The sequence below is a fragment of the Ornithodoros turicata genome, chromosome 9 (genome assembly GCF_037126465.1).
Source record: "Ornithodoros turicata isolate Travis chromosome 9, ASM3712646v1, whole genome shotgun sequence".
NCBI classification, from domain to species: domain Eukaryota; kingdom Metazoa; phylum Arthropoda; class Arachnida; order Ixodida; family Argasidae; genus Ornithodoros; species Ornithodoros turicata.
In genome coordinates, this window is record NC_088209.1 from 39,239,678 (window position 1) to 39,264,471 (window position 24,794).

At 44.2% G+C, this 24,794-nt stretch overlaps 4 protein-coding genes across 4 annotated transcripts; 2 read left to right on the top strand and 2 right to left on the bottom strand.

Annotated features, from left to right (window-relative positions):
- Positions 1-5,255: 5,255 nt before the first annotated feature.
- Positions 5,256-13,522, bottom strand: LOC135367965 (germ cell-less protein-like 1). The gene is made up of 14 exons (XM_064601055.1): positions 13,319-13,522; positions 12,831-12,954; positions 12,642-12,738; positions 12,467-12,564; positions 12,193-12,239; positions 10,789-10,926; positions 10,616-10,700; positions 9,153-9,240; positions 8,920-9,051; positions 8,272-8,341; positions 7,849-7,924; positions 7,701-7,762; positions 6,881-7,055; positions 5,256-5,991 (listed from the first exon to the last, which is right to left on the bottom strand). The coding sequence occupies exons 1-14, from the start codon at positions 13,420-13,422 to the stop codon at positions 5,872-5,874; spliced, it is 1,416 nt and encodes a 471-aa protein (XP_064457125.1). The 5' UTR covers positions 13,423-13,522; the 3' UTR covers positions 5,256-5,871.
- Positions 13,523-13,762: 240 nt separating this feature from the next.
- LOC135368880 (zinc finger CCHC domain-containing protein 7-like) lies at positions 13,763-15,604 on the top strand. Its single transcript, XM_064602426.1, has 5 exons — positions 13,763-13,866; positions 13,990-14,502; positions 14,568-14,713; positions 14,866-15,027; positions 15,513-15,604. The coding sequence occupies exons 1-5, from the start codon at positions 13,824-13,826 to the stop codon at positions 15,585-15,587; spliced, it is 939 nt and encodes a 312-aa protein (XP_064458496.1). The 5' UTR covers positions 13,763-13,823; the 3' UTR covers positions 15,588-15,604.
- Positions 15,605-16,005: 401 nt separating this feature from the next.
- On the top strand, positions 16,006-18,147 carry LOC135368882 (zinc finger CCHC domain-containing protein 7-like). Its single transcript, XM_064602428.1, has 4 exons — positions 16,006-16,102; positions 16,177-16,264; positions 16,963-17,282; positions 18,015-18,147. Exons 1-4 carry the CDS (start codon positions 16,034-16,036, stop codon positions 18,069-18,071), a joined length of 534 nt encoding a protein of 177 aa, XP_064458498.1. The 5' UTR covers positions 16,006-16,033; the 3' UTR covers positions 18,072-18,147.
- Positions 18,148-18,458: 311 nt separating this feature from the next.
- On the bottom strand, positions 18,459-24,410 carry LOC135368881 (uncharacterized). The gene is made up of 10 exons (XM_064602427.1): positions 24,227-24,410; positions 22,417-22,532; positions 22,242-22,361; positions 21,851-21,937; positions 21,564-21,690; positions 20,463-20,503; positions 20,316-20,402; positions 20,025-20,107; positions 19,401-19,510; positions 18,459-18,678 (listed from the first exon to the last, which is right to left on the bottom strand). The coding sequence occupies exons 1-10, from the start codon at positions 24,381-24,383 to the stop codon at positions 18,647-18,649; spliced, it is 960 nt and encodes a 319-aa protein (XP_064458497.1). The 5' UTR covers positions 24,384-24,410; the 3' UTR covers positions 18,459-18,646.
- Positions 24,411-24,794: the final 384 nt, after the last annotated feature.

Genomic DNA, 24,794 nt, shown 5'->3' on the forward strand with positions numbered 1-24,794 from the left:
CCACTTCTTGATACCTCGTGCATCGCGCTGTTGTCGGAGCTAATCCCGGAGAGATGTGCTACAAACAAAACAGGAACTTGTTTTCATCGACAAACAGCGCTGTTCACCCGAAGGACAACAGGGGCCGCGAAAGTGCGTGATTGAGACACAAAACTTCCCGCAGTTGATTTCGTATTCCACGTTGAAGCCGAGGCCATATCCGATACCTACATAGCCTGCATTTAGGACTTAAAAAAATATGCATACCACGACGGGAGGCATGCAAAGACAAATGTCGCCCCTAGCATTAAAAGGGCGGACACCTGTTTGGCAGACGAGCTTTCATGGACGGGCGCACGCACTTAACAAAGATGGGAGTCAGTGGAGGATCGGGGGGGGGGGGGGGGGGACGATGCCACCCTAAAGGGCAGTTGATACATTGTATTCCCCACCACGCGCTCCGACAAAGAACCCCTCCCTTAAACCGTGGGTCTGGATCCGCCCCTGGATTAAGTGCCTTAGAAAAACTGTTAGACGAATCCTTTCGGATGTTACAGTAATCGCGCACGTGAAGGCAGTGACCTTTCCGGTGGTTCTGTTTCAGAAGAGAAAAGACTTATTGCAAACCTATTGCTTTCTAAAGCAATTTTTTTTTCCTTCCGTCGACGTTTTCGGGTTGTTTGCAGACCACAAGCAGACCACTGCAAGACACTGCAGTTTGCAGAGTCCCCGCGAGCAACACGAAACGTCATTTTCTCATTCATTCGTTGAGCACAGTTACCGTTCTGCTTCAAAGCTCCAATAAACTCCAGCAAAGGTACAGTAAACAATCTTCCATGAAGCCCACCATTCGAGTGTGTTTTCCTGGACGACATGGACCCTGCAGGTTATAAATTACGCAGCAGGCAAGGCTTCCACGGCCGTTATGACAGGCGAGGCAAATAGTAGGAGGTCCCTAATTGCCGATCCTTGCCACAGTTCTGAATATATTTTGTTTGTCCGCCGACAAAACACAACGAATCACTTAGTATTCGCATCCAGCCTTGAGACGATGAACCGCACGACCTCAATCTGCCCGGCAACCTTCATGATTTAACCACTGGGGCCACCGTCGCTTCATCACGTTGAAGAGGGTGCGCGGAAATAGAGAGGCAACAACCTACATTTCGCTCGGGAACTGCCACACGCTGTTTCGTCTCCAGGAGTGAGATATGCCGTACTGAATAGTAGAGTCAAAAGTACGCGGCAGTAGTCATCAATCTTTTCTGAGAGTGAATCGTGCCTGTGACGGCTGGGGAAGAAAGTGTACAGAGAAGGAAATAATGTCGTCGTTGTCTGGCGCTTATTTGTTGCTTATACGGATAACGGTAGCTCCTGTATATATAGGAGTGTACAGGAGACAAAGAGAATTGCTCTCAGCGAACATCAAAAGCGAAACTCATCTCCTTTTAGTGTCACGGCGAGTGCGGGGTTCACTACACAATGACACGAACCGTTTGGGTATGGTGGCCATAGCTTGGGGGTAAAGGAAGATGGGTTGTTTCGTCGTAGTCGGAGCTTATTTAGTGACTCAAGTTGTAGTGGATGAGGCAGTTCAACGTACAAGGACCAGTTCCGTGGCATAGCAGTTATAGGATGATCGCTTTCCACGGCGAGACTGGGAGGTCACACGGGTTCGAATCAGAGCGTTGGGTTCGAATCCCACTCCTGGTGCCTTTTCTTCATCTGCCATCATTCAATATTGAGATCCTATACAGAGAAAACAAAGGTGATCTCGGCGCTGTCCCTTTGGAATCCGTGCTAACTACTCGTACTCGTCCGTGCTCCCCAGGACATCTTGCTACCCCCTCGTCCTGTTACTCTTGCGGAGGGTCCCGGGGTCTCGTGAAGGCCTGCTTCGCACAAACATATACAAGCCCCCATTTCCGCGTGAAAGGCGACGTTTGGTAGCCGCCGTGCCGGGTGTTTCGTGGAAGGGTTCACGGGAGCGAGTGCTTCAAAGTGAACCAGCGAAAGGGAACGTCCTTTCGTTTCTCAGCTTTTTGCTAAGATCGAAAGTGGATATCCTCGAGTATGTACTTCTGGTCAGGTCAGGAGTGATACCATTTATGCGTCATATTGCTTCGTTATAAGAACTGCACTGGACGGCGCCGTAACACTTACGATATGAACGCAGAACAGTGAGATAATCTTGTAATCATACATGAAGAAGAAGGAAACAACAGTGATGATAGTCGCGTAATTAAGCACGGGATATGCTTCGCTGGTTACTGAAAGTACCGGTTGCTGTAAAGCGCCGGCAGCACAACCAGTGATTTCCCCAGAAATTCACTGCTGGGGGGGTGCCGATCTTTCAAGGGCGGGGGGGGGGGGGTATGCTTGGTGAAGATTCCACTTACTGAAGTTCTCTTAGAAACAGAAGGAATTGTGGCGCAATGGTGACATCTGCACAACTTTCCCGTTTTATTTGTACATGTTATTACGTTAGAACACAGTACATTAGAATACAGATTCATTATGAAGGGCATTTTAACATAATGCATAGTCGCATGACCGACAATGGCAAAGGACTAGCACCCTGTCTCACGAAGCTCAATGAGCACCTAGCAACCAACGGTGGAAACCTTAGACGAAAAAAGCAGAACAGCCCACTTGACTGAGTTGGGCGCAAATGGTTCTTGATGATCCACATTGAGTGTGCGTGCCCGCACGCATTTTTGCTCGTATATGCGCGCAATATATGCATTGAACAGTTACTTTCAAATGATTTTGGACAAATGCATGGTACGATCATCTGCATGACTGTGGTCATACAGCCCAAGATTGACAGTACAGTATGTAATTCGCTGCGCCGGACTCACTACATGGTCGAGCTGGGTGGGGTCACCTGAGCAACTTCAGGGGGGGGGGGGGGGGTTGCAAAAATCCAGGGAGGGTGTACACCCCCCCTGGGGGGGTGTAGGGAAATCCCTGAACACAACACGTCTATCCACGCTTGGGTTCGAACCAGCAACCTTACGTTCAGTATGTAGGGCAAAGAAAAGAGAAGCGCTTTACGGATATATACGTCACGAGGATATTTGTCCGTGACGCTCATTTAAAAATTCGAGGCCGGTTTTCAGTAATAATCCCCTATAAAGTTCACTCGGAATAAAGACCGTGGAGTTTGTTGGTAATATAGTTGTTCGTGGACCGTACGCCCCTACATCAGGAAGTGCATAATGGAGAATAAGGTCAGCCAATTACACGCACTGCTGATGAACGGTTGTCCGCGTGTTTTCATTCATCTTGTGCGGTTCACTGTTTGGCTAAACGGCCTTGAAGGGTGCTCAAGTACACTCTCATCAAGAACCGCGGGCACTTGTTGTTGTCTTCCGCGTACGCCACAACCTCGTCACAGGTAAACGTACATGCATACAGCGATTAACTTCAATAATGCGTAGAATATTCGCGCATGTAAGATCACGAGCGTGCACTAAGACAAAGCCGGTGCTGAGGGTTGGTTGACGGTTCTTGATCTGGTCATAGGTTCACCTATGTCACAGTAAACCATTTTACACCTTTACTGGCTCAGAACGAGTGTGTTCTTATAAAAATGCTCTTTTTTATTCCGCAGACTGAAGCAAAGGGCGTAAAAACAGCAATACTAAAGGTGAAACATCGACATACACCATATTTTATACCGTGTCGTGTCGAAAGAGGCGTTTATGTCCTATACATCTTTTTTGCACCCCGTTTGAACTGGGAATATGGTGTTCAAAATGGCGTTTTAATCCGTGAAAAAAAATATATATACTGGTTTCACAGCTCCACTTAGCAAGTAATCACATTATAGACGTTATAACAGTTAAAAACAGCATTTGACAAGGAAGGATGTCAGGAATTTAGCTGGTATATCTTTGACTCGTTACAGACGCATATGTGTTAATTGCAAAGACGTATTCCTGTCACCGTTAAAGACGTCATTCGTTTTTTAGCGCGAGGGCAGTGCTATTTTTGAGGTGTGATGTGGGCAAGCTTGTCCCATCCTACAGTTGCCACCGGTCCGACGAGGCGCGTCTGCCTGTCTCATGCAGTGCCGGTCCTTGTCGTTTTTATTCTCCGTCCTCGTCCTACTTAGCACTGGGGTTTTTTTAAATGTTTTTAATTGAAACATGTACCAACCAGCCCAAACACTCGCTCTGTTCTGTCTGTCTGTCTGTTTGTTTTATGAGGGATACGCTTAACTAAAGGGTGTTTCAGAAAACACCCACACTTCATGGTGTAAAAAGGGAGTGCGCCATGAGTGTGCCAACGTTGGCTCGCCGAAGGAGTCGTTGGTCAGCTGTCATCCGACTTTCTGCCAACCTCCTTTCTGTTCCTCCCAATTTCGTAGCTTCGCAAGTTCGCGTTTGTTCCGCCTCAGCTTCGTTGGATGTGGCGTCGCGCTGACTCAGCATCACCATAGCAACAGCTCTGCATAGCAAGATACGACCACGTGGTAAGCGCGGACCGCGGAGTGTGCGCTGAAGGGCCGTTCCCTGCCAGCCCGTGCGCCTATTTTAACGTCTGCGTTGGGCTAGGAGATCGAACGACAAAAATACGCGCATTTTCGATGTGCGACGTCAATTCACTTTGGTAACACATATTTGCAAATACTAATGCTAGATAGGGATACATGTCATTGTCATATGCATACACGTTTTTCACGTAGACGTCTTCACTACCATTTGGGGGAAAAGGAACAGGGAGAGAGGACGCAGTGACAGAAGTATTTCGAATACTGTAAATCGTGCTTAAAAACTAAACTTGTGCCCACCCAAGTAAGATATATGTATCGTGCCATGTCATGACAAATGGAGAGACTTGAATATCAGTATGAACCTGTATTATACCTTCAACGCAATATTTTCGTGAAGCGTTAGAGATCGCAAATAAAACACGGGTCGACAATGGACGATAAATGTATAACACACAATGCTTTATCGTCCGCGCGCTCGACGGTTGACGATCGCGATTGAGCCACTACAAAACAATGGCATTTCCCCCCTTTTTTTCACTTGCACCATGGCCGTTGGACGGCCGAGGCGGCCGTGGGAGTGGTCACGTGCTTACAAGAACCAATAGGAATGGCGGAAGGTCTCACTCCTCCTGCGTCAGAGGTCCACGCAGTAGTTTGTTCAACGGTTTGTTAACCGCCTTAAGTCAGTGTATGGCCACTGTACGACTGTGGCCATTACATGCATATATATAGTGTGCTATATGCATGAACACACAATATGCCAGCAAAGACTTGATGTTGTTATAAAATTATTTATAAATGATTTATAAAACACAGAGTATGTACAAAGAGGCATCAGAGAAGTAGTGCTTTATCCGACAACATGCACCAGGGCATGTGTGACAAAATAAGCGGACTAAAATCGAGGACTCATCAACACGCATGTACACATTAAATGCAATGCACTATACACTGAAGTGAATAAAATGAAAGAAAAAGCTAAGCTATTATAAATAAACTGTCACAACTGAGCTCTTCTCATAAGTTACCATTATAAGCTTCCGAAAAATGCCAATTATTTTTAGCATAAATAGACATCTACAAAAAAAAAAAAAATTGTGTGCAACATAATCCCTTTACATCCCTATGGTCATAAATGCAATAAACAAAAATTAGTTACAGAGGTATGTACATCGAATTCAATAAGAGGGCAAATAAACTGCACGAAGGACATTACACAACTCTTTGTGTAACAGAGAAAAAATGAGAAATGTAGATATGGTCATGGCTTCTTACATTAAACTTCTACTGGTCACTGCAGATGTGAAAATATATGTCTATTATGAGACTTCCATAGGGTGCTCTTCTTTCTCTGTCATCCCTGAAGGTGTTATTATTAAAAAAAAGTTAAGTTAATCCGACGCCGTAGCTGCTGAGGAATCTTCGTTGGGAGGCGTTATCGTCAACCAGCTGGCGCTGACGATCAACGGAAATTTCACGTCGTCGTTTTTCAGGACCAACACCTTTTTCTCCTGCAAAAGAAAAGAAAGTTTGGGGCTCAAAAGCAACAGTTTCTTCAGACCCATTACTGCTAGCAGAAAAATATGTTTTATCTTGCATGCTCTAAGCTTCCGCTTAAAATTAGCCCTTCGACATTATCAGAGCTGTTACGCTCGGTAGGGTCATTACAGCTCCAACTATCAGTACCTGTCCTACGGAACTTCCAAGTTTTCACTGGAAAAGGGGCACACCCCTGTGTTCTTGCCCCGCACGTTTGTTATGTGCGTATAGGTACAGCCGACGTCAGACTTAACGAGAACGCATGGTCATGCAGCCCGTGGTGGCTATCTCAACTGCAACCGTTCTCAGCTGCACATTTGCGGCCACACACAGTTACACACACACGTGCTAGTACTCAGTTTCGAACTCAGCTGCTCCCCCTCCACTAGAGATGCGAAGCCCCGGAAAAAAAAAACAAATTTTTTTGGGGGGAAAAAGTTTTTTTCGTTTTTTTCCCTCATCTCCGGAAAAACAGCCCAAAATTTTCGGGTGACAAAGTTCGAAAATTTATGCTTCAAAAATTCAATTCAAAATTCAATGCTTCGACTCAGCAGTAACCGCGTTTGTTTCTATTTTTTCCAATTTTTTTGAAAAAAAAAAAAACTATTCTGAGAGATTCAAAATTTCCGGAAATTTTGCATGTCTAGCTCCACTGCGCTTTTGCGTTACAACAAAACTCTGACTGTGACTGTACAGTGGGTTGGACCATTGGAGGAAGTCTCGCGATGTAACCAGGTTATTGTATAATGAAGACACAATATACTCTGTATGGGAATAAAATTCAGTATGCTGAAAAAAAGGAGACAAAACACACACATCCTTTCCACATCACCATGCATCACATTACATGCTCCAAATTACCATTTGCCGTGCCAGCGAGAGCATCTGGATGCCAGAGTCACTTATGAGTGTAGCCTCACCAGATGCTTTAATAGAGTAGATAGCCACGCGATAAAATATGTTACGTGTTGCGGTGCTCGGTGGAAGACGCAGGGCTTCCGGTTCGTTCCAGTCGTTACGACGAAACTTGAGGACCCTATTGAGACAATACAAGATTAGAGTCGTCCATCTACACTGACGGCCTCAAACAGATATCTCATGGTGAATTCGGGTGGTCATTTCCCGGCAGCTTTCTTTGCAAGGTTCTGGGCACTTGAGTTCTCTCGGTTAAAATGTGGCAATCGCGCGTGTGCTCATATAGCGTCAAGAATTTGCCAGCTAGCACATTTTTCACCCGGCCTCGATACAGCCACACTAAGGCCCATGTAGACGAAATGTATAGAAAATAACATTGTGTATGTAACTAGTGCTATACTAAACCATATTTCACCATCTCGATGAGATGAGATGAGAGCCTGATAATTCGAGCTTAGGATAGTTCTAACAAAGGTCCTTGGTAACCAGGAGTTTGAATTAATAAGAGTCCACTGTAGACCAGAGGCCCTGCCCTCGTCCAATGATGGGCCAATGACGGGCGAAACACAAAGTAATCGAGGTCGATTACTAAGGCGCACTAAGTTCCCACAAGCCCTTGCACGCCACTGGTGGCGCTTGCTTTTGTAAAAATTCAATTAAAATATTACTCTGTACCATTTTAAACAATTCTAGTTTACACTGATACCCAAATTGATAAAATGGCAATATTTATGTCAACATCATTCTATCCCTACATTTTACTCACTTTTTTTGATATGTCACAACAATGTCCATCCCAAAATTGTATCCCGTCCACCGCCAAATATTCTGCAACAGACGGAACAAACTTACAAAAGAAATCACGAGTTGCAAACTGTAAATGAATATTGCGAGTCTCGTTTCGTGTGTCTCACCCTTGTGTCTGATGTCAGAACCCTCCCGCATCGATGGCAGAACTTGTTGAACTGCTCTTCCGATATTCGTCTCGGTCTGCAATTTGTAGAAGATACTTTGCTACACATAGTGTAGAAGATACAAACAGGACTAAAACCCGATCGTGCATGAATCTGTCAAAAAAAAAAGAAAAATACCGTAAAAGTCGTTGACATCGCATGGAACATATTTTTGCGTTTTGGTGGAGGCCATAGTTGACACGTGAACTTAAATTTGCAAAAAACGCAAGCTCATGTTTCTTGGTGATGTCACAGTATCTGATTTCGTGGGTAATGAAATTCACGATTTCTTAGTGCTGTGAAAAATGCAACAATTTTTTTCGTGCGAAAAAAGCAACTCTTACAGTATGTCATACGTAGAGATAGAACAACGGGCAACCTTACCCAAGGTCAAGGCCTTGGTCGACCCGCAACATCGAACACCACTGCCTCCGAAAGACAGGATCCAGCATCGCTGGAAGAAAAGTTGCATCAAGGTAAATGCTGCATGAATTTTTTCAGCAGAAACAAAATCTGTGAGAAAAAAAACATTTTCTCGCAAAATTGACATAGGAAACGTACAGGATCATGACATGCACAGGATACAGGTCAAATGAATATGACAAGTTGTCGTAAAAATGCTCTCAAATAAATGAAAGCATTTAAAAAAATCTTGCGAAGTGAATAGAAAACCGAATGATGAGAACATTTTATCTGCACTAAAAAATTCTGCAACCCTAATAAGGTGTGACAGATAAATGTTACGCGAAGTTAAACTAGAATAAAATCTTGGCAACACTGTTCTCTACAGCCTTTTCAGAATACTAAAGAACTGACACTACCAATGTACACCAAAAGCTCTTATAACCACAAGCTCTATACTTGCTCCCATAAAAGACCAAACCCTATAAAACAAGCTCGGAATTCTTCCACTAATACGTGAACTCCGAAGTTTGGGAGTTGTTCATAAAAATACTTTACACGCTCTGTGTGTCAGCAACTCTGCTCCATGACTCCTCATTATCTTGTTCACATGCCAATATGTGCACTCACACATTGGAATCACGTTATCTTCTTGAAGAGCCTCAACGTCTTGAGGGTGAATGATGAGATTTTCCAGCCTCAGTGCCTGAAACACTTCAGTGTAGTCCTCACCATCTTCGGTCTCCAAGAAAGTGCAGGATTCTGGGCAAACAAAACAGCTAAGTAAACATGTACGTTTACGGAGGACAAAGAAAACGTCCGGAACCAAGAGAGAATGTTGGTGCGTGAAAGTGTCCACAAACCTGGCCGTTCCTTGAAGTGGCGTTTTGCTTCCGTCACAGCATCTTTAACCTCACCGTCCCATGCAGGTGTATTTCTCAAATAGACCCACTACAGGAAGAAAGGCTTCATTAGGGCAGTTCTAAAATGGCTGCACACAGGGACAGCTACCCCACCAACACCGAATATCCCGTGGATGTTCGATTAATGTCCTAAGATCCGTGGTCGGATTCGTACGTCCGACAGACATCCTTCGGACATCCAATGCGGATAAAGATACAATATCCGTATAACGTCCAGCACAGAAATCACTGGGAATGCCAAATCTAGCTTGTGTTTGCAGCGCACGAGTGACGGCATGGTCGACCGCGTCCATAAAACATCCCTGCATCGTCCCTGCGGATATCCGTCGGAGATTTCTGCAGGCTACTTGTTTCTCTCAGTTGGACTTCTGAGTGTACATATTACAGACGACACGCCATCCATAGGATATCCGAACATCCAGTTTCGGACATATCACAGATATTCATCGGACAGCCTTGTATTGTTGGGGTAGACTTCTTGGCTTAAATATTATGAATTTTCTTCCTATCTGCATTGGTCACTCTGCACTAACCACTACACAGTTAATTAAGAACTGAAACAAAGCTAAAATCCGGGCGGGTTGGTGATGCATATTTGTACAGTGCTGTGTTTGTCTGTCCTTTGTCCTTTTTGGTGTCTCCTCGCACTGGGGTTTTTTATCGCTTTTAACAGTTAATTAATCCTCCATGTATATACGTCCATAACTGAACATGGGTGCAGGTATTGCGATATTTACGTGGGGACACCTGCACGGTTTTGAGATTTCCAGTAAAAATTCAGGGTCACTGCAGGCTGCAAATAAAATATGTGTATAGCCTGAAGTTTTAGGGTTTAACCGATTCTTCCTCAAATTTGCACCTCTGAGATGAAGGTTTGCGCTTTAGGGTGGAACCTGATTTTTACCCGGCAAATTTCCCCCCCTGAGACGTTTGTATAAGTGTGCACACTAACTCGTGTGACAGCAAGTGCAGTTGCGTCACCAGTTCCGTCAGCAGTTACGTCATCGTTTGTACCAAACCAGTACAGTTAGTTTGAGTAACCGAGTTCGATTTCTCCCCGAATTTAGCATACTGGAAGTTTTTTTGCCCAAATTCGCATGAACTTAGAGCACACGTTTATTTACCCAATTTTTACCCTCCGAATGTAGAAAAAAAATATTTCCCGAAAACTTCAGACTCTAAATATGTGTAGTGTGGGCATACCCACATGACACACAGCAGGTGCAGGTGTGGCTGCGGGTACCAATTTATTTACCCACTCTCACCTCTGTGCACGCCCATGCGGCCACTTTAAAATGGTACCCATTAAAATGCGAACTCCTTGCACAAATTTGTACGACATTTCTTTTTTTTTTTCTTCTCAGTAACATTAACAAACAAGGAAGAACAAAAACCGCACTTACGACAAGTAGCAGGAGGTACAATGAAAACTCGGTCTGGATGACGACGAGCCTCGGAGACTCCACCAAGTCTCTCATCAGGGTGACCCTGGGTAGCCGTCAAGTAAGACGATGTAAGAGGTTGCGATCTGCCCCAGATAGCTGCAGGGGAACTGACAGTGAGAAAGGGTACTCACTCAATGTTTCGTAGTGTCTTGGGACTTTGGTTGACTGCTTGCATCAGGTTTTCCTCCAGCCAGGAGCAGCACTTCTTTTTCAGACACACCGAACCATACTCCAGGGCAGTATTGTAGTACAAGAGGACGGTGGACAGGCTGCAGAGTGAGTGGTGCAGAGATGTTCAGCAACAAACTGACTGAGTGTCATGCATGTGATATACGGAATGCATGTGTGGTAGTTCTATGCCTAAGTAACCGTGCATCTGGATGGGAAGATACACATAAAGTGGCGTGGAACTTTGGTGACGTTTGCAACAACCACACATGAGTTGCACTTAAATTGCTTAATAGTTGGCTCAAAGGGAAGGTCACTTCCAGAAACCCATCTACGAAACAGATACGGCTAAGTTCGGTACTGGGAGACAATCTACTTGGCTAATTTTTTTCATCCGAAAACTTGGATATTAAATAAATTAATATTAACTATATTAAATATATATATTAATATTAATATATATTTAATATATTATAATATATACATAATACAATATATTAAATATATTAAATAAATATTAAATAAACGAATTTTTACGCTCGGTGCTCCTTCTGCAGCTGCGGAGGTTCCTGCGACAATGAGATCAGCATGACGTCACTCCCTAACGGAAGGACCTTACTCAGAGGAAAAAGGTGCAGGTGGGTACCGCACCGCTGAAGTACCCACTTTTTCATCACCGTGTTCTGACTGGTGGTGTAGGGAGTGACGTTTTATCCTTTTTCCAGAGAGGGCATTCCTGCATACTCTCAACATCCGGCGTCTGCTCTTGTCGTGTATTCCATCGAATCGCCGTCAAACTGCGTCACTATTTCGTGTGGGATTTTCGATACCGTGGTCAGTGCACAACAAGAAATAAAATGACGTCATGGTTTAGAAATCAACTGGAACGGATGTGACTGTCCCTTTAAGTGCCACCAATCTCTGGAACTTCCCAATGGTAACTATGACTAGAGCTGACCGTGGATAACACTGACAGTTTCATTGCACTGCACGGTACCCCCCTTTGTAAGAGCCACAACCATCCTACTTTAAATAGGTGTGTCCGCAACCACGTGAATATTGAACATATCTTCACACCTGCTCTCACTGCATATGCAGGGAAAAGTGTCAACATGACAGCAACGTTACTTGACGAGTTTCGGGATGAGGGACGCCAATACTTTGAACAGAGGATGTTCAGAGACTAGAACAGAGCAGACTAGACTGTTCAGACGGAAGAGAGACTAGAACTGTCACTGTTCGAAATATCAGCATCTCTTGTCCGGAGGCTGAAGTGTGGATAATGACGTGGATATCCACATTTGTATCTGTTAAGATACTGTCGTGCACAGTCCTTTTCTTTTTATGTGGCAACAGGAACTGCATACCTAATAGATTCTTCCATTATTTCCGAGCAGAGAGTGATGAGGTCATCCTGTAAGACATAACAAAAAAAATTATTTCTAAGCAAACTCTGCAGTCTAAGATAATAGTGAATTTTCTTATATTGTACGCTATCACCTCTGTGGTGGATCTGCACAATGAGGAAAGCTTTCTATATGTTCTGCACATGTGCAGAACCACTAACGTCATCCCTTACGTATGCGAAGGCAGTAGCTTACGATATACTAAGACTCCCTAATCAGACTACGCAAAACCTACCATTTGAAAGAGTGTAGCTGTTGCCAACACTGGCACTGCGTCATCCGCGCTTATCACAACCTCATCCAGATAGAGTGCTCCAAACACTGTCTTTAAGGCTGTAAAACAATTCTGCAAGATAAGTACGCAACGACAGGCTATGTCTGTAACGGAGGGTGAAGACGGAGACAGGTACCGTCGGGGGTGATGCGGGGGTCCTCTATCCCAATCTCGACAATGCCTTCCTCCGTCTCTTTCCAGCCTCCGGTGAACATGCTTGCAAAGTACGGAGTCTAAAGAATGAAATATGACGTCATTAGGCGACTCGCAATATGCTTTCCTGTTTCCTGAAGCATATGTGAGAAAATCTCTGGGAAGACAACACCTGACACAAGTAAACTTTGTGAAGCCTCCAGTCAATTCCCAGGGCCACAATCGTCACGTCGCTGTTCTGTCCTTCCAGAAACAGGGTCCTGTAGATATACTGTGATGTGGTAGTGAGCTTCTTCCTGGAAACAGGAAGCTTGCAAATATAGGTCACTTTCACTATTTCCGATACGGTAGTCCATTGTCAGACCGAATACCAGAACCAGAACTCCTGTACCGGCATTCAACGCCGAAAATATAGATTACATTCCAGAGCTACTCAACAGCTAAACTACGAATGTCGAAAAGGTACCGGCGTTCTTCTAAAAGGTATTAGTGTTATGTTGTTCTTCTGCGGAAGATCATACAAGACACATGCAGGACATAACAGCTCATCTCCAAACGACGGACGGGCCTTTACAAGAGTAATATTTATTTGATATTCGAGTTATTAACTGAGTGGAGCAATAATATGCGTCATTTACGTGGAACGTAAAGCAACCACACCTCTTAGGCGAACTTGACGCGGAGTCTTCGCTGGACGAATCATCGTTCCTCTTTCTCTTAGATCTCCTTGCCGGGACAGTAGGGCTAGAGAAGAAATTTCCCATGGGAGAATTTGTAGTTTCCACATCCAACAACAGAGACCCAAAGGATGACCACAAGATCAGCTGGCACCACAAACGAAAATCCGAAAACGACACGACTTGGCTGTTTTTGAAACCGTTTCTGCTAGCCTTCTTCAAATCCAATATAAGCCGATCGAGAAAAAAATCGATCCATTCGAAAATGCCAAATTATTCGCTAAATACCAAATTTGAAAATGCCAAATACAGAGAAATCTAAGTCCAATATAAAACGTCAATGCAACATCGAAAGTGGTCTAGTAATTTATTTGTGGATTTTGGGCAACGCGTTGTGTCTCCCTCGTAGTCCCCGTTGGCATCGTCAGCACTCTTGTCGTCATCGCGGGGCCACTGGGCACACCGCGATCCATGCCACGATCCATCCAATGATCCATGCATTCGACAAAGAAAAAGTGAACTTTACGAAAAGTGCGTACACGCACCAGTCCAGTTTTACGATGGGTGTGTTGGATATTGCGTACGAGTTAATTCCGTCAAACGCGATGCAGTGTCAGTCCATTGTATCGTCTTAACACACCTTTCTCTGTACAGGTGATACTTGTTCACAACGTGTTCACCAAACACAGCAAAGGGGTCATCGCGTGCTGAGCACCGTCCATTATGTGAACAGCGTTGTTGCTGAGTTCTGTGATGTGCGTACTTATGTGAGCTCATCGACAATGTATCCCAGTGACGAAGACTGTTATTTAGAAGGGGTTGACAGTGACGAACCAGACAGTGAGGTCGAAGCCCTGCTGTACTCAAAAATTCATTATGCTGAAGGCATTGACGATGACGTTGATGACCAACGCAACGAAGCAACAACGGTGCCTGAAAGTTCCCCAGAAAAGTCCGCAGAAGACCTGAAACTCGCAACATGTTCCGACGATGAGGAGGTTGTGGTATTGGACGAAATATATAGTGATTACCAAACATCTACCAGTGACAGCGATCCCGATAGTGAGACTGTGGTTATCAGTAGCGATGATGACGATATCATGACGTTTGGTGATAGTGACCCGGACATAACTATCAATGCAGATGGCGCGCCGGGTACAAGAACAGGTACGGCACCACTTTTTTGAAAAAAGGTTACATTCGGTCAAGGTTGTGACACGGAAAACTTGCAGGTCTTAAGCATGAAGACCTCTGGCGCATCGACGCAGATGACAAGTACCGAAATCTCCAGGGTTTCCGCTACCACAACATGCCCAATTTTCACTGCAAGAGTTGCGGCAAAATGGGACACCTGTCAAAGAACTGTCCGCAACCAAAGGTAGGTCCGTGGCAGGACGTCCGAGAGACCTTTTGAAATCGTGCAAACTTTTGCCAAAAGAGTCTACAGCTTTTTCTCGTTCGAATTTTAGTTTGCACTCTCTTCTCCGCTTTACACGGAACTGGGTTCTGTTCTCATTTTCTGCCGTATAGGAGAGGGTGTGCTACCTGTGTGCGATACCAGGCCATCGCGGATCGAGGTGTCCTTCACGAATGTGCACACGATGCTTCTCTCAGGGGCATGTAGACTACGAATGCAACCAGCCGTACGTCGAGCACTGCAACGTTTGCAACTTGACAGGCCATCCGTCGAGGGTGTGTACTTACCCCTCCTTTATAGAGAAATTAGCTGTTTTAAATAACTTTATCAACGATATTTAGGGCCCGACTTTTTAGGGTTAAACCCGTATCCGCCCGATATTTACCCCCCCCCCCCCCCCCCCCGAACGAAATCTGTAAAATTCGGGTTTAACCCCAATCTACCCGAAAACATCCGGGTCACGTGGCACACTCATAAGCGTGCATTAAAATAAAGGTTGATAACATTGCTAAACATTAGTTCTATGCTAAGACAAATTTTTATTAAACAGAAAAAAATCACCAGAATACACCCGAATTCCTGCCGACAGAATATGCCGTAACGGGATTTAACCCGAATACACCCGAATTTTCGAACGAAAAATATCACCCGATATTTACCCCCCGAATTTGACCAAAAATAAAACCCGAAAAAGTCAGGCCCTAACGATATTGCCTGACAGAGCAGCACTTTTACATACCTGTTACGATTTGTGTTTCAGCTCTGTCCAGATTTCTGGAGGCGTTACCACCTCACGGTGAGTTTGAATGAGCCGCAGACGCGGTCGACCTCATAGTCTATGATTGTTTATCGTTATTCCACACTTCGCAGTGATTGGATAACAGATTTACAATGGGTGGTCGACACCTGATGTTTCTTGGCATATAATTCCATATTTTCGGACACACGTTGTCGTAGAAGAGCAACACCTCTCCCCATTGGATTATCCGGAGCAGGGTTTTTTTGGGGAGTTCAACCTCTCATCCCAAACCCTTCCTTTGGTAGTGCATTTGCACCTGCCTCCCTTTTTTTTTTTTTATGGCAAAGACAAACGGGGTAGATATATTCTCTTTGCAAGATGGAATTTCCCCCCCCACTAACAAAAGAGCTGAGTCCACAAGTAAAATTCCAGACACCCTGTTGGCACCTAAAACCACTGACCTTGGAAAGAAGAAAGAGAAGCAAGGAATGTATGTGGTTCCTCTCGATTTTCAGACAAAACCAGGACCCATCGTAACCCCGATGCCACGGAACTCTCCGCAGCATGGACCGTTCTGCTTCAATTGTGCCGGCGAGGGTCATTTTGGCCACGTAGGTTTACCATACCATAGCTCCCCCTCCCGAGACGACGACGAAACTAATCTCTGTGCTGTTCCCTTACGCAGAGGTGTCCGTTCAAGAGACGCGGCTTTTTCAGCACTCCTTTCATAGTGTCTTACGCCATTCCGAGGTGGGACGAACGTGTGGACGAAGGTGATTTTGGTTTGTCCATTCTGTCTTGTGTACTCTCTCTCTTATCTCTATTCGCTTATCAGACAGTGCTGAGGAATTGAGCCTTTTTTTTTTCCCTTTAATTTGAGACTTCCGATACTTTATCTAATTAAAGGAGCAGCGAGGTGCCATTTAATGTCGCTCGAAATCCTGCCTCATCTGTCAGACTATCCACCACAAGATAAAACGTCATGCACGGATAAAACGTCACTTCCCGTTTGTCTGCCGATGTCTCCCAACGCTGTTCGGCTCCAACATCAACGTTGGCTCGAAAAAATTGCAGTAAAAAAAAAACGTTCAAATGAGGAACGTAGGACTTTGCGTGTCAAATCCATGGACTACAACGTACGAAACTGGGCCATACACTTTGTATGTTGTTATTCAGTGTGTACGTTATTATTATTACCATACAAATGTGTTTTGTGGACACTTAATCGTTTCGTGCATCTTGTACAATACGAAGCTGTTAACGTTATTTAAGCAAAAGCCTCAAGTTTAAGGCAGCCGCTTTTTTGAAGAGCCTCTGTTCAAAATATTGGTGGCTCTGGTCCACATTCGGATGATGAAAGTTACTGAATTACTACGTGCTCGAGTACATTGGTGTGCTAGTAACAAGCAGCACCGTGTGTATTAGTTTATGAAGAGCATATTACGCTGACACGTCGTGTTTTCCGCAACAGACTACGGCCCACACAGAAAGAAGAGGAAACCCGAGAGGTGGCAGAATCATTCTTATAACGTGTCAGCAGAGACTGCTTGGAACGAGCCAGCTGGCAGACGGAGAAAAAAGAAAAAGAAAGGCCCAAAAGGAACTCAAAACGGAGAAGCGGACCGGACGATAGCCACTCACAAGAACTGCAAACTGTTGCTGAAGCAGAAGAAGAAGAAAGAAGCTACCATGAAACGGAAACAGAAAAGAAGAGAGAAGCAACAGGCAGCCAAGGCCACGAGGAAGGTGGAGGAACGCAAAGCAAAGGTTACAAAGAAGAACACAAGTAAGGTGTGTGCAGTTTCACGGAGTCACTGGCCTAAAATATGGGCTCGGCTCAGAAAATTTCTGGTTTTTCAAACACTCCAGCAATAATGGAACAGCCAGGACGGCCACTATATTTCAACATGAAGTACTCTGAACCATTCTCTCTAGAGCATGATTTCATGGGCACGTTTTGGGACAGGCTCAATTTGATGACAACGCACTCTGGGATTTTTCCCAATAACCCTCCCCCAAAATACATGCCAGAGGGACCAAGAAAGCCCCCGCCCCCCGAACAACCCCCCGAATGCACTGTTAATTTCAGCGACAGTGCTGGTGTTTGAAAGTACACTAAGTTGTCAGTTTTCACCAGGGTTGGCGGAAAGGGGGGTTACAGGGGTTACTGTAGACCCCCGGGAATTTGTGAAGGGGGCACAAAATTCCCATGGAGGTGAGGGGCCAAAGTACCGCACGCGAATAAAATGCCATAAAAACTTTTCCTGAACCGATCAAATTGCCAGCATAGTCGAGGCTTCGTCGATTTTTGGGATATGGGCATGAATTGGGGGTGGGGTGGGGGTGGGGAATTGAAGGGGGAATCGGCTGGGATCAGGGGTCCTCCTGAAAGGGTGGAGAGAGACGATGGTTCACAAAATTCAGTTCTAACAAAATTTTGATGGTCGTAACATTTGACATACTATGCCATTACTGGTTATGTTGCGCGACGGTAACATTTTGTGACTCTGATTTCTTTCGCAGAAAGGGAACAGCACAAAGAAGCGTCCAGGAGTTGTGCACCTGCAATCTGCAAGCTAGCAGGAATAACTTACATTTCTATTTTTCTTGTTTTCCTTTTCAAGCCACAGTTTGTAATAAAAATTGGGCCCACGTGTATCTGTACAATTACTGCCTCGGTTAGTGTTCGTTGCATGGTTATTAGTCCGGAATGTGGAGTTTGCAGGAACAATTATGTCAAGACATATGCACACGAGAAGGCTTAGGTGAGCCGTTCCCTTTCTTCTTACACACAGAGTGTATACATAAAACACTAGAAACATGGTCATTGTATGTTTACAAATGCAACATTCTTCTGCAACTTAAGCATACGTAAAACGCAGGTTATCAGGAAAAGCAAAGGTGAGCTTAAGAGGACGACTGCACATGAAACTTAACATCTCAAAATGTACCTGAAGGCACTGTAGGTCCCAGAGCAATGTCTTTTATTTTCACATCCTTCGTCTTCCAAACTGAGAGGTTAAATGACAACAATTACAATTGATGAGTGGCAGTACAGAACGTAACTTTGTCGTGATTCATCGATTCGCCAAAGAATTATCCTGGGTTCAGCGTCGAGCCCTTCGGGAAGAGCTCATGTCACAGGTGTGATGCGTTCACTTGAGGGTGACGTAGTGCCACTTGTCAACTAAAATGTGAACAGAATTACAAATTTTACTACACAGTACCCTATGGTAGAATGCCATATACCATGAGGCTGCTACATTTTATTTTGAATTGAATGAAATCTGCGCAATCCTGTTCTTGGTATCTGGTGACGAAACTTTGGCAGTTTCGAGGGAACGCCGTAAACTGTCTTACGGGAACTCCGTTGCCCTTACATCTCAGTTTCATCGCAAAGGCCATATGGCTTTCACGTCTGGCAAGAAGTTAGTGACTGTATGCACTTAAAGCTGTAATTGTTAAGGCCGTAAGCGTGCCCATCTGACGGGTATTACATATATAGGGCCCTGTGTTTTAGGGTAAAAGCAGTTTTTAAAAGCAGTTCACCCCTTTGAGGGCCTACCATGGCATCCCAAGTTTGAGGACCTTGGGGATTCTCAGTAGAAATCTAGAAATCGGGTTGTACTTAAATTTCAGAAGGTGTGTTGAGGGTGCAAATATTGTTGAAATAATACGGTTTAACCCGAAACCAAAGAACACTACGTAGTACGGGTGAATCTCGTTTGTAACGAACTTGCAAGTCGTGCAAAAACTGTTTGTTATATCTGGAAGTTTGTTATAAATGGAGTCTGCTTGCGCCGAGTTAAATATTGAGTGTCGTTTGCAACGTGTTCGTTATAACCGGAAATTCGTTGTAAGTGGGGCTGTTATATAACCGGGATTTACTGTACACGTCGGCTCACTCACCAACTGGGTCCCGGCCGGCATCGGGTCCCATTTCTGATGTAGAAGCAACAAGAGATTGCGCTTCATCCTGGCTGATCTGGTGTGGGTTGCCCACCAATGTAGTGGTTGAGCTGTGTACATAGAAAGACAATAAAAAATAAATAATAAAATGAGGTAATAATAAAATATCCACCAGCACTTGAGGAACTGTTTGACTTTCATAGTGACAATCTTGTAACAGACAGCTATATTTTGAAACACTAGTGTGAAATGCAATGAGGACCGAACTAATTTTGTGTCCTACATGCGTTCTTTCGCACAATGCCCCGGTGATGACCCGAGAGAGAGAATTTGATTCGCCACACGGAGAAGTTTTAACGTCTGCATTTTGAGAGGTGTGTTGTGCTCTGGAGTTCAGAAGATATTTATGATCAAATGAGTTTCACTACTGTTTCCCCAGGGTATTCTCTTAAGCGTGCACTTCGCGCTAGCGTTCAAAATCCTGTTTGCCACCTGCTCACGTAGCCCAGGTCAATCGGAAATGTGCTCAACCTACAAGTACGAATGTACGAAGGCGTGTGACGAATCTTGCGTTATGTAAAACATACTGCACGTGTCTAGTGGTTTTAGAAACAAAAATGTCACCAGTTGATGGGGCTTGTGTCGCTACGTTGTACGAGATCCTTCCAGTGTTCGTGAGTCTCTGCAATGATCTTCTGTGCAAACTCCTGCAGTCAAGCAGAAAGGATACGATCAGTTCCTTTGTTTAGTTACCATGTTATGCCTTTCTATAGAAAACACACTGTACCAATTATAATAGTACTATTTATTTTCCACTAGACTATTTTACAGCTCCCGAAATAAAAACAGGTTTTTACCCCCCCCGATTTAAGAAAAAATATTTTATATGGGCTACAGATGATGGCAGTATCTTACCTTGTTCTTGGCCTCCCCGTTAAATGCAAACTGATTTTCAGGTTTTCCGTCCGGAATCTTGTAGATGCGGAACCATTCGTGGGTGGCCTGTTTCGATTTGAGACAATGTTCATGCGGCAAACGTCAGTTTCAACTCTTCCTACCTACCTTGAGCATGCCAGGCATGTGCTTCTCAATATCGTCGACATCTGAAACGAGCGTTTTATATAATTATATTATTAATTATATAATATATATATTATATTATATATAATATATTAATTATATAATTTCGCGATTCCAGGTCTATTTCCTTCAGCGGGATCAATGTCAAGCTGTGTTCTCGAGTACAATTTTTCGCGATTTTTTAGCGGTCGCGAAATTCGCGAAAATTAATACATTGTGAATAAAAATAAGTTTCCAGTATGTGCTTCCCGTCCAACACACCTACACACCAGGACAATACAGGACACAACACAGGACAACACACCAGGAATGCAGTCTTACTAGTTTCTTTCTCTACGTCTAGGTCGTGTAGGTGCTGGTCAGCGACAAAGTACTTCATATAGGCAAAGCGGTTGATAAAAGGCACGAATATCATCGAGTCGGGCAACTTTGATCGAATTTTTCCTATCTATGCCTAATTTATTGCCCCGTTTGCTTCAAAACTTGGAACGTCAGCTAAAAACAATGCATATGCGATTCGATTTGTCCTATCTAGATAGAACTTTTTTTTTTGCCCCCATGCTCAGTTTTGTTACAGCTACGACTCACTCCATTATGTGTTAGGCGTTTGGCTCTATGGTTGAGGATAGTGGCTCATTCGATAGTGAATCGTCAAATAAGAATTCCATTTCATGAATATCTCACGTTTGCTGACGCTTCCTCTTTAAGAAGCGCACACAGGCTCAATGTTGTAGAATATGCATGTCGACAAAACTGTTTTAAATATATATATATATATTTTTTTTTTTCAAGTTGCAGTACCGAGTGGAATGCTATGGATGGTATTGTTCGCGATATGTTTCAAGTCAGTTTTTTTATTCACTCCTGCAACAGCCTCGAGTGAGGCTGCAGCATGTCCAAATAAGTAAATAAATATAACAACATCTAAAGTGCATCCCAGCTTGGGGATTTTGAGGTCAATCTGAGGTCAATTGGGGACTTTGAGGTCAATTCTGCTATGAAGCACCAACACCACGTGTCAGTTCCTTCTCGGTTACACCACCAAATGCAACACGCTGAAATTTCCTCAGCAAAGCACCCCACCATTTAAGTCCTTTGCCAGTGGATCGTTGATGTCGATCGCCAGCAACTTCCAGTCCGTCTCCCCCTCGTCCACGAGTGCCATGACGCCCAAAATTTTCACCTGGATGACGTCCCCACGTTTTGCAACCTGGACGAGACTCACGTTTATCAACCTGTCTATCAACGTGTCTATCAACCTTTCTATCAACCTTTCTATAAACGTGTCTATCAACATGTCTATCAACCTGTCTATCAAGTTTATCAACATCTTATGTGACAACACGTTAGGCAAAGAAAGAGACATTCACCCGATATCCAATCTCGCAGATGTCGATGGGGTCATTGTCTCCCTTGCAGTTGGTGTTGCTGTCCACAAACCCAGGGTCCTCCCAAGTCTGTAAATGTAAAACAACACGCAGGACAGAATTTTAATGAGGGATTCGACTATTCGCATGGAGGGTACTGGGATAAATTTATGCAAAAAAAGAGCCTAACAATAAAAAACGATGCTAGTTCCCCCAAGACCACCCCCTTGGGCCCTTCTTAGGCTCGGTACCCTGAAAGAGTCTACTTCGACTGCAGGCGACAAAATGACTGTACCCGGGTCAAAACCTCAGAACAGCACAAAGCGTAATCCATCAAACGTAACTGAGTTTGCTGAAGTAATTATACTGAAGCGCCAGCAAATTACGTATTTACCTGCGGGATGGCACCGTAGTTCCAAATGTAGCCGTGATGCGGAAAGCAGTTGTGCACATAACGTAGCTTGCCCTTCTTAATGTCCTGCTTGATTGGGTTCAAGGGCTCCTTCGTTGCTATCTGGGTAATTAATCAATTGTTAGCACCCAGAGCCCATCCAACCGGTGCGGCTCACCTCCATCTTAGCATTGGTCCATCGAGGGACTTCAACAACCATGTTGTAAGTATGGTTCGCTTCGTCGGCAAACATTGGGATGTCGTGGAAGGGTGAAATAAAGGCATCTCCAGACTCTTTGCAGGCGTGAAAGAGATGACAAAGTCATGACGTTGTTGTAACGTTGTGTGATGAAATAGTGTAAGTGTACACCATGAAAAAAACTCAGCTGCTAAACTCGGGCGCTAAACAATTACGGAATAAAGTAACGGCTAAAGTGTACCACACTGCCTTCTCCCTCCACTTCAAAAAATGGAAGAGAAATGAAAGGGCTCCATCCCCCTCTCCCCCATGTGAGGTACACTATATAAGACATTACTTGTCCAAATTCTCATCACTCAAGGGTTTTATGATGTGGTATTCAAACCAGCCTTGTCATTTTTTTATGTACCTGACACTTGTGAAACAGGGTAAAGTCTGCCATTAAAATATTGCCTTTGGGAAATGGCTCTTTTGCAATTTTTGCTCGTTCGGTTTTTTTTTTTTTTTTTTTTCACAAAATGGGGACCCTGTTGCTCTAAAGATACAAGTAGGAAAAATGAAAAACAAGACAACAGTAATGCCACAACATTTTGGTGCACTACAAGCATTTTTACATACAGAGGATGTGTCAAGCTTATCTCTGAAAACTACGGTGTACTTCGAAAATTACTACTTTGTACACTACAAGCGATACATAACCAGTCCCTTAGTCCAAGGCGTGCAAGGCGAGAGACAAATTGATTACTTCAAGGTTCAGTTGCTACGGGAACGTAATAAAAATAGATTGGAATCAATAGCCATTGGAGATCCCTCAATATTTTTGCTCCGCCATATATTGACTGCAGGAAGATACGTGATGATTTGATCCAAAATTGATTTTTGATCACACAGATTGGCTTTCGAGTAGGTGTATGCTGCGGATTGAAGATTCACAATGGTCTACCGAATTTTTGCAGATCCTTCCTAAAACTCCCACGTTATCACGCAGGTTATAGACGCTTTAGTGTGTCGGCTGTAAATTTATTGTCTCTTCAATGTCTAAGTGCCCATATTATCAGTGGACATGTGAAGAATTACAACGGCGAGCTCTAGATTTGTTGTACAGTTATCTCAATTGTAGGTTACACGCAGAAAAAGACTACTTTCACTGCAGGCTAAGCTGGGGAGAGGGAGTGAAATTGACAGTTCGTAGCTTTATGTCGAAAGACGATTGTGATGTTCGATGAATAAATTGCTTTTTTTTTATTATTCTTTTCTTTCTTTCTCTTTTTTTTTTTTTTTTCGCATCCATCACGACAAGCGAAAACGCATTTTCAAATGAAAGACTTTCCGCGCATTGCAAACATGTCGCGCAAGATAACGTAAAGGGAAGTCCCCAGGTTTTGCAGACGATCGCTTGTCGATGTGGTGCATGCGGTCTGCAAGCGTCATTGCGTAACCGTTTAGCAATTTGTGCCCCGAAACACGACCTTAAACGGCTGATCAAAATATCAGAAAACAAAAAAATATGTGCATGTCAGAAGAGAATGTGAATGAACAGCAGTCATAATAGATGTTGTGTGTACGGGCAGACAACACAAAGGGAAACTGCAAAAAGGAATCACTCAAGCACGCACTAGCTGCGATGGTCTAACAAAAGCGGACCAAGAACACACAACGGAACATTTAGTAGTCCCTCGTGTTTACTGTGCCCCTTTCAATGAGCGTCTACTGTGGTGTGCCGGTGACAAACCGGTAACAGCAGAAACTAAAAAAAAAAGTACTGCCACCTACATCCCGTTGCACTTACTGAAGTACAAGCTGTAGCTCGTTGTGTTCGGAGAACCACGTACCACTGTTGAATAAGCCATGGCACGAGCTACTTGTTGTACGAGATGTACTGACGTTTGAGGACCACGTTGACCGGCAGCCGAAAGGATAAATCGGCCGACTGCTGCAAGCAGCATTTCGTTTCGCTTGGAACAGCACCGCCACCTATTGCTCCAAATTTAAATGATTTTATAACTCGAGTTTCGGTTTCATTTACGATATACGATACCCATATACGACAGAACCGGTGATGCATTTCACGTTTCACTGTCCATGGGAAGCAATTCCTGTTTGCTGTTTCTTGTGTCAGACAGTGACCCGTTTTTTCGCGGCTAGCTATGGCCTTATGCACGTATGAGTCGAAAGCTTTTGAGTCACTAGCGTAAGCATAGGGATGCTGGTACTATAGGAATATGGTTTAACCAAACGAAGCAGACAGAAACGATATACCACAGGCAAACATAATTAAGCTGTACGACAAGGAAAGACAACAAGACACGGCAAGTCATTTACGGACGGTATGTTTCTCCTGTCTCTGGGCTCCTGGT